Source organism: Octodon degus, unplaced genomic scaffold, assembly GCF_000260255.1.
Source record: "Octodon degus isolate 3935 unplaced genomic scaffold, OctDeg1.0 scaffold00216, whole genome shotgun sequence".
In the NCBI taxonomy this organism is placed as follows: domain Eukaryota; kingdom Metazoa; phylum Chordata; class Mammalia; order Rodentia; family Octodontidae; genus Octodon; species Octodon degus.
The window spans coordinates 1,122,061-1,131,556 of record NW_004524792.1 but is presented as its reverse complement, the minus strand read 5'-3'; the positions used below and the strand labels follow the sequence as shown (position 1 = coordinate 1,131,556).

The window sequence follows — 9,496 nt, the reverse complement described above, 5'->3', positions numbered from 1 at the left end:
GGGTCGGCCCACCTGCGGCGCGCCTCCTGCCTGCGCGCGGCACCTGGTCGGGCGCCGAGGCCGCACGCAGACCTTCGCGCCGCCGCGGGAGTCACGCCGCTGGCCCTGGGGGGCGTTCAGCACCGAGACATTGCATCTTCGCGCGTGAAAGTTGAATCACCGGGTTGGCTCGCTAAGCTCTGCCAGAATTTGTGCTGGCCTTTTTTTTTCTTGAAGTATAATATCTTTTTTTTTTTTTTTTTTTTGAAGTATAATATCTAACTAACTTTGAAGCGTATAACAGTTAAAAAGGTAGCTTCACATTTAATAAATTGCTCAGCTATAAAGGCAATTAATAATTAGCCGTCTCCCATTGTTATTGGCTCTTTTTTTTTTTGAACCGGGAATTGAACTCAGGCCCTTGGCTTTCCAGGCCAGTGCTTACTGTACTGAGCCATCCCCCCCAGTCCCCTGGCTCATTAGTTAAGTAGTGACTGTGGACTCCTTTCTTATAGCCACTGTATTTTACTAACAGAGAAAATAGCCGCACATAATCATGAAAAGGTTTTCCACAGTTCCAATATTTAAATAATTGGGCTTGGGGCATAATTTGATGGTAGAGTGCTTGGCATAAGACACACCAGCAGAAAGTGTTTTGTTTTAGTTTTTAGAAAGGGTTTTTAAATTATAATGCAATATTGGTTTTCATGTGGGTTTAAAGCTGAATAGTAATAACCTAAAATTAAAATTGAATAATCAGTCTTTTGACATAAAGCCTTGGTGTACCTGTTGGTGTTTTTGGTGCCGTTTCCCCCCTCCCACTTGGGCTTGATTTAAAGATGTTTTCTGTGTGTGTCCAGCTTGCTGGGAGTTTGTCATCATCTCCTGGGAGAATCATGAAGTCCCATTGTGTGGCAGTACTGGTGCTGGCCGGGCTGATGTTCTTCCTGTGGCTTCCCGGGTCTCTGGGCTGCAACAAAGCACTGTGTGCCAGCGACGTGAGCAAGTGCCTCATCCAGGTGGGACTGCGTCGGGTCGCTCATGGCTGGGAGCCCACAGGTGCAAAGGGCGTGTGTACAGTGTAGGGCAGGGCCTGAGGACTAGCTGCTAAACCTCAGACCCTGCAGTGCAGGTCATGGCACACTCTGGATTTTCACCTCTGTGGTCAGCTTCAGAAGGGTCTATGCTGACTTCAGTGTCCTGCTTTATATCCTGCATGATACTCTAAGGTGACCAGCCCGCGGTTCTGATGAATTGAAGGATAATCTTGTGTTATCTAGTTTACAGAACAGAGTCTTAATTCCTGCATATTTAGAAAAAAATTAGCCAGCCAATTAACAGACAGTTGTACCCTAGAAAAAGTATTTCTGTTCTGTTGTTGTATAACAGATTACTCCAAAACTGTAGTGCAATGAACATTATCCTTCATAGTTTTGGGGGAGCCTTTCACCTGGGTGGCTGTGGTTCAGGGTCTCTCATGAGTTGTAGGCCACGTTATTGGCTGGAGTTACAAAACCAGCTTCCAGACAATTAAGAATGACAGCCCTTCCCATCACCAGTGCAAGCCTCCTGAGGTCCAGCCAGCCTTACTTGTCATTTCTCCAAAGAGAAAAGTGAAGTTAAGCAGTTCAGTAGGTTCGTATAGCAAGTAAGTACCTATGGGATTTCGGCTCTGACTCCAAAGCCCACGCATGGCCTTTGCACCACACACTGGTCATTCCTCTCCGTAAAGTTGTGACTAGTGGCAAACTCCATGTCTTGCACAGCAGGTTTCCCTTTTTCCAGCCTGTGTGGCCATCAGCAATGTCTCCTCTATCAGCCTTCTGTCTGTTTTCTGGCAGTGGGCTGAAATGCCTAGTAGCCACATGTATGAGTTGGTTACCATTTGCTTAAATGGTTAGGGCCAAGAGGGGGTTCAGATTTTGGACTTTTTAGATTTTGGAGTATTTGCATCTTGGGGAGGGATCCAAATTTAAATGGAGAATTCAGGTATGTCTCATGTCCACTTCATACACATACCTTGCAGGTGGTTTTATGCAGTGCTTGCATTTTGCCTGAGACTCATCCAGTGAGGTCACCTGTGGAATTTTTACAATGACCTCATCCTGTTGGTACTCAAAAAAGGTTTGGATTTTAGAGCATTTCAGGTTTTGAACTTTTGGATTAGAGGCATTCAACCTGTATTAGCATTCTGTCTGAAGCATGAGTCAGCTAACTCTTCACTGTAATCCTCACCTGAAGGTAATTGCATAATTATTGTGATCCTCACTTGGGTGATAATTATTTTGGTACACCAAAAGCATTTTGTGCTTATTTCTGACATTTTGGTCCTTTTTATTAAGAATTCAAACTCTGGGGCCAGCCAAGTAGCTCAGCAGATTAAAGCACCTGCAAGCACGCGCAGGGACTGGGGGTTCAGTCCCCCGGACTGCCGTGCTAGCCCCACCCCTGGGGCTCACTGAGACGACGATTGAGACTGGACATGGTGGCACGCACCTGTAATCCCAGCTCGATCACTAGAGTCGGATCTAGTAGTGAGAACCTGAACACACTGTGGACCCTTCCCTAAAATACAAATAAATAAAAAAATAAGCCTTTTCTTCCTCAAACTTGTGGGTGGTTGGGTATTTTGTCTCAGTGATGAAAATAACTTAACACACAATCTCATACTCTGATAACCTTTACTTTGCATTTCAAATCATGTAACTAGGGAAAGTTGTTGACAAATTGCTTTTCTACTTTCTTTTATGGACATTTTCAAGTATGAACAGAGGAGAGTATAGTGAAACCAGTAGGTAGGTCAGTCACTCAAATAAACCCTTACTTCATCTGTGCTCTTCCATACCATCTACCCTTGCTATATTTTAATTTTTTTTTTTTTTTTTTTTTTTTTGTATATTTTAGGAAAGGGTCTACAGGATGTTCAGGGTCTCACTACTAGATCAGACTCATAGTGATCTGCCTGTTTACAGCCTCCCCCCAGGAGCTTGGATTATGGGTGTGCTCCACCACGCCCAGTCTCAGTTGCTGTCTCAGTGTGCCCCGGGGGTGGGGCCAGCACAGCAGGCCCGGAGATCTAATCCCCGGCCTGCTATATTTTAATTTCAAAACAATCCTTGATCATGTTTTATGCATAATTCTAATATATATTTTTAACAGGTAAGAACTGCTTAATGCAAAGCTGTTAGATCAAGGTAACAATTTAAAATTTAACAGTAATTCTTTGGTCATCCTATTCTCTGCATGGAAGTTCCAGTGTAGCATGTCTGTTTAGGCATTTGCTGGTTGTGAAGTCTTGTCTGCTTCTGAGGTACAACTGTGCTGTGGCCAGATGGGGAAACCGTGACACTTCCAGGTTGTTCTAACGCAGCTTCATTCTTACCACCTTTGCTGTACTCATCTGTAGGTAGAAATTCACTTAACTCAGAGGTCCCCAATGTTTTTGGCACCAATGTCTGGCTTTATAGAAGACAACTTTTCCATGGACAGTGAGAGAAGGTTTGGGATGATTCAAGAGCATTATATTTACTATGCACTTTATTTCTATTATTATTGTAATGTATAATGAAATGATTATACAACTCACAATAATGCAGAATCCGTGGGAGTGCTGACTTTTTCTTTGCAATTAGACAGTGGCTCTGTGATCTTGTTTTAATTGCTGTCACTGCTGCAGAAAACCCTGCTTTACAAAGATAAGATGTTGGGAAAAGGAGCAGGCTTTTTAGTAATTTTATGATAATCTGAGGATATTCTTTGTTTGTTTGTTTGCGGAACCGGGGATTGAACTCAGGCCATTCTACTGAGCTATCTCCCCAGCAATCTGAGGATATTCTGCCTTGACTTAAATACAGAACATAGGGACATCTGAAGTGGTCTCCAGGATACCACCATCATCATAACCTCCGCCCACCGATGCTCTTCTAGCATGGACAAAATTGATTCTCCTGGTTATTCACACGTGGGTCATGGATCCGTTCTTTCCCAGCATGGGGTGGTTTTGTGGTTGGGAAATAAAGCTCAGACTCTTCAGGGAGGAGATCGGTGATCATGCACTAGCCATGAGAAGAGAGGCCCTTGTTCAGTCTCTTTCAAAATCTCTGCTAAAGTTTGGGAGATATCAGCAAATCCCAATGTTCATTTGTTGCCCCCATAATTCCAGTTTGACTTTAATTCACCCACATTATCTGAAGCCTTGAACACAGTATCATTCTTCCCTAAGGTGACAGATTGAGTTTACTGAGCAGGTTGATTGTGTTATGTGAGTAAGCAAATTTTGTGTTCCATTCTTTTTTACTTAGATGTGCTGTTGGTGGTGACTTTTTCTAAAAGAAGTTGGATTTTAACTTAAAGCCTGCCACTGGATGCAGTGAGTGTCCCTTGCTGCTCACTGATAGTTGTTTTTTTTTTTTTTTTTTTTTAATTTATGCATTTGGTACAGAGTCTTGCTACGCAGCTTGAACTTGTAGTGATCCTCCAGTCTCAGTTCCCCCAGCGCTGGGATTATAGGTGTGCGCCATCGTGCCTAGTTTTGGTGGCCAGCTCGGAGGGCCCAGGCAGGGACGGCATAAAGCAATACTGGGAATCGAAGCCAGGTCCTTGCACTTGCCAGGCAGGGGCTTAGACCACTGAGCTATCTCCCCAGCATCCCTGATGGTATTTTGATGTGAGTCATCAAGCAAGCATTTATGATAGTCTGCATGCGCCTCTCTGCTTTGTTAATCTCTGTCTTCAGCTCCTTCCTAGCGATAGCAACCCTGTCTTGGCTCTTCTTCTCCTTTGCATTCAAATCTGCAGTAAGGCTCGTGGTTTTCTGGGAATTTGAGCTGCTGCTCACCCATCAAGAGATGCGGCTTGGCCTGCAGCCTGAGAGAAGGGGAGAAGCCCCCACGGCTTCCCGTCACTGCTCAGCACTCCAGATGGTCCCAGATGCCAGGTTGTGGCTCTTGATTTGGATTGCAGGTATTCTTGCTTGTTGTTGTTGGTTGTTTTTGTTGTTGTTATCTTTCCCCTTGTGGTACTAGGAATTGAACCCATAGCTTTCATGCCAAGCTATGACCCCAGTTCTCTTTTATTTTGACAAGGTCTTGCCTGACTCAATTTGTAATCCTCATAGAAAGCTAGGATTACAGAGATGTGCCACTGCACCCAGCTTCACACGATTTTTTGATTGTCCAAGTCTATAACTTCTCCTAGTTATAATAATTAAAAATTATACTTTACTTAAAAATGTTATGTTTAAAGAGTATTATTTATGTATTTATTGTCTTTTTTGAGACACGGTTTCATGATACAGTTCTGGCTGGCCTTGAACTCACTTTGTAGACCTGGCTGGTTGGATTTGTAGTGATCCTTCTGCCTTGGCCCCTGAGTGCTGATGTTACAGGTATGTGCCTCCACTCCCAGCCTCATGCTTCTCAGTTTCAGTTAATGATCTTTTTGTATTTAAAATTTTGTGCTAGTCCATGTTTGCCTGATGACTGTACTCATCATGTGAGTGGGTGCAGATACATAGCACATCTTCATGCTTCTTATGTTCCCTTTTCCTTTTCCCTTTTTCTTCCTTCCATCACTTGGTCTCCTTTCTTTTTGTTTGAGACAGGTTCTCACTATGCAGTTCTGGCTGGCCTTATGCTCACTTTTGTAGCCCCCAGGCTGCTCACAAACTCACAGAGATCCTCCTGACTCAGCCTCCCAAGTGCTAGGATTACAGGCGTGTACCACCACACCCAGTTCCAGGGCCACACCATGGGCACCTGGCTGCACTGCATGTGGGGCGGGGGATCGAACTCTGGTCCTTGTGCTTGTCAGGTAGGTGCCTATGCCTCTGAGCGATCTCACCAGCCCCACTTGGTCTCCTTTCTATCTTTATTTTTTTGTTCTTTATATAAGAGGAGCCATGTGGGATTTAAGCTGTGTGTCTGATTTTTCTCACTTAACATTTTTATCTCACCATGCATCCATTTTCCTACAAACAACTCAAGTTTGTCCTTCTTTATGACAGTAGTAATCCGTTGTGTGTAAATACCACATCTTCCTTACCCATTCATCTGTTTGAACACACAGGCTGCTTGCAAGATGTAGCTCTTCTGTGGAAAGCTGCTGTAACAGCTCCGTGTAACTACTGGCTGCTTCCTGAACACTGAGAATCTGGAGGCTCACTGATAAGCTAATACCTGAGCTGGGAAGATCTTTGCATGTCTCTTCCCTCCCTCGGACTCTGGGGTCCCATGCCTCGTTCCCTCCCCCAGGCTCCTGCTTTCTGTATGACCTCCCCAACAGGCAGTTTCACAGCAGCCAAGTTTCTCCCATCCTGTACCTAGGCTCCTGAAGCAGCATCTGTGAGGTGGGCCTGGGGTGCCAACAGGCCCCAGTGGCCTCCCTGAGAAGTAACCTTGCCAGAGAAGTGACAGGACACTTCCACTGTGGTCATAGGGCCACAAGACTTCAGGCAGGCTGTACCTACGTCAGCCTCACCTCTGCAGGGAGCATACAGCTGAACAGAATGTAGTGGCTACCCAAGAGAACGCAGCCCATTTAGCAGCTCTAGTTAGGAGATGTCTCAGGCTACCTTTCAGCCTCATGGACACGGCCTTGGCTCACTGCCTTCCGCCCTGGCTGTCCAAAGACTCACTGTTTTGTGTTTATCTCTTGGTTACCTTTTGCTTCTGCAACATGTTACCTTTCTGTTCTCTTCTACCAATGAGACATATCATCTCTTGATTCTTAATGTACTCAGGATTAATAGCCACTCTTCCCTTTTAAGATTCCCTTTTATTGTGTGAAATGTTACAGAGTGTAATTTTATTTTATTTTGAGTTTTTTGAGAGAGGATCTCACTGCATAGCCCAGGCTGGCCTTGAACTCACAATGATCCTCCTGCCTCAGCCTCCTGAGTACTGGGATTACAGATGTGTGCCACACTGTCTGGCTTCAGAATATAATTTTAGTTTTAAAAAGAACAGAGTGTTCCTTAAGGGACTCTGGAAAAGGGAGGGCTTATTGGGGCTGCATATGCCTGGGTGATCCTGGAAAGGTTCTATGGTCGCCACCCTGAGAATCTCGAAAGGAAAGAAATGGCTTCCTTACACCTGTAAACATTCCCCTCAGCATTTTCTGCTTCTGGCACAACTTGCTGTGGACTGCACACACCTGTGGAGAAAGGGTGTTTCCTGGTCCTTCAGACTATCAAGGCCAGTGACAGCTGTATTCAGAGAGGTGGGCCCCAGTAATAGGAAGAGCTCTGGAACCCACTGCCTGTGGCAGAATGAGTTCTGCGCCTCCTGAGTGTGGCCTAGGACAGGCAAGCCCATGTCTTAGTGCCTTGGCATCAGGGGCATGCCCAGGCCCACCATGCGCTGATGCCAGGGTTGGGCATGTGGTCCCCACCTGCAGTCACACCCATGTCTCTGCTTCCTGAGTGTACTTGGGTCCACCGCAGCCACGGGTATGTTCCAGCGCACAGTGTTTGGGGTAAATGAGTACATAGACAGTGGCTGTCTCGTCCCTTGGGGTACAGATGAGTTTCCCTCCTGAACAGCCTTGTCTTTCTCGAGGTGCTGACCATCTTGCTTTATCTTACATCATCAGTCACTCCTGATGACCTGCTTCTCCTCCCAGATGGAGCCTTTGTTCTTGCTGATCCCAGACGTGGCTGTTCTGTCTCGAGTGACTTTCCAAATCTCATTCTTTTACATTTTCCCCCTCATTTTGGAGGGAAAAACAGTGGAGAAACACAGGGCAGCATGTGTCAGGAGCATGCCTCCGAGCAGCTTCTGAGGATAGGCTATGCAGGGAGCAAGCTTTCTGGATCATGTTTGTCCATTAACCTTATTCCTGGCTGCTGGTTTGTGGGAACACAGAATTCTATGTGAAATTCTTCCCCTAGAACTTGGAAGGCATCTTGCTGTCATCTGCTAGCATTCCACACTGCTGATGCAAAGACTGATGTGGGTTTTTTGTTTTTTCTTCTTTCTGGAAACATTTAGTATCACCTCTTAGTTACCTCCCTCATGACTGATTGGCCATTTGTATGGAATGAAGCATCTATTCAGAGCCTGTGCCAGTTTTAACCCAGAGCATCATACGGGCCAGGCAAGTGTCGCACTGCCAAGCGGTGGCCGCAGCCCTTCTGACTTCTCTATTTTGGCCAGCGAAGCGTGGCTCTCGTGTGTTGTGAGGCAGGGGCCCAGCTCCACTCCTGGGTATATGGCCAGTCTGTTGTCCCAGTCCCACTTTCTTTCCTTGTGCTTTCTGTCAAAACTGTGATGAGTCGTCTGACCAAGACTGTCAGGGTTTGTTTGTGAGCTGAGTCCTATTCCATTGGTCCATACGCCTGGAAGAAGCTGCACAGTGCTGCGGCCTGGCTCGCCTCTGTGACACATGCAGTCACCAGCATCAGGATGGGTGGGTGTTTGATATTTTAAAAGAAGTAGCAATAGCTTTCTACAGGTGTATTAAAATGACTGATGAGGGCTTAAGTACGTACTCTAAGAAGATAAGGATAGGATGCTATTCCTTCCTTCTCAAGAGAGCGTAGTTTCGTTCTAGGTGGTTTGGTTCGAACAGTATCTGTAGTGTTGAAATACAGAACCAGGAGGATAGGTCAAGACATTTGTTTATGTTGACCTCTCTGCACTCATGAAATAACTGAATACAGAAACTTTACCTTGGAAGCTCATAGTTTATAAATATTTTTTACTAGAGTGGTTACAAGCCACTAGTCATTTCTGTCCCTTCTACACATAAGGGTGGGCCCTATACAAATATTTACTTTGTGCCTCTGACTGGAGAGAAACCTAACTTTAAGTATCAAAATTGTTGTCACAGACCTTCCTTCCTTGTTTAATGAGTGGTTTAGCTGTCTCGGGGGAGAAATTGGTATAGAGCACTTTGTTTTTAACAAGATCTTTACTATTCTTTTTTATTTTTAGACAGGGTCTCACTATGCAGTTCAGGTTGACCTTGAACTCACTTTGTAGCTGAGACTGACTTCAAACTCACAGTGATCCTTCTCAGGCTCCTGAGTGTTAGGATTACAGGCATGCACCATCATGCCTGGCTTGAAAAAAAAAAAAAAAACACCTTAAAAGTGTGTATCAGTATTACATACACTCTAGTCTGGTGTGTTAGCTTTCCGTCACAATGAAAAAATACCTGAGGCAGTCAGCTTAAGGACGGAAGGGTTATTTTCACCCATAGTTTCAGAGGCTTGGTCTATGGCTCCTTTGCCCTATTGCTGTGGGCCTGGGGCCACGCAGTACATCATGTGTGGGAAACTGCTCACCTCCTGGTGGCCCGGAAGCAAAAGAGAGACAGGAGGGCAGGATCAGTATCCTCTCAGGGCTACAAACCTAGCAACCCAGCTGCCACCCTCCAGGCCCCACCACTTCCTGATGGCGTGATAGGTTGGGAATCAAACCCTCAACACATGTGCTTATGGGGGACATTGAGAATTCCAACTATAACCCTTGGAATTCTCCAGGTCCGTGTGTGTGTGTGTGTGTGTGTGTGTGTG

General features: G+C 45.5%; 1 protein-coding gene across 1 annotated transcript in view; it reads left to right on the top strand.

Moving 5' to 3' along the window:
• Positions 1 to 9,496, top strand: part of Twsg1 (twisted gastrulation BMP signaling modulator 1) — a 31,938-nt gene that overhangs the window by 421 nt on the left and 22,021 nt on the right. Inside the window, exon 2 of the mRNA XM_004645042.2 lies at positions 840 to 998. Within this exon, the coding sequence (XP_004645099.1) occupies positions 876 to 998 (123 nt within the window). The 5' untranslated portion in view covers positions 840 to 875. The remainder of the gene's footprint in view (positions 1 to 839; positions 999 to 9,496) is intronic.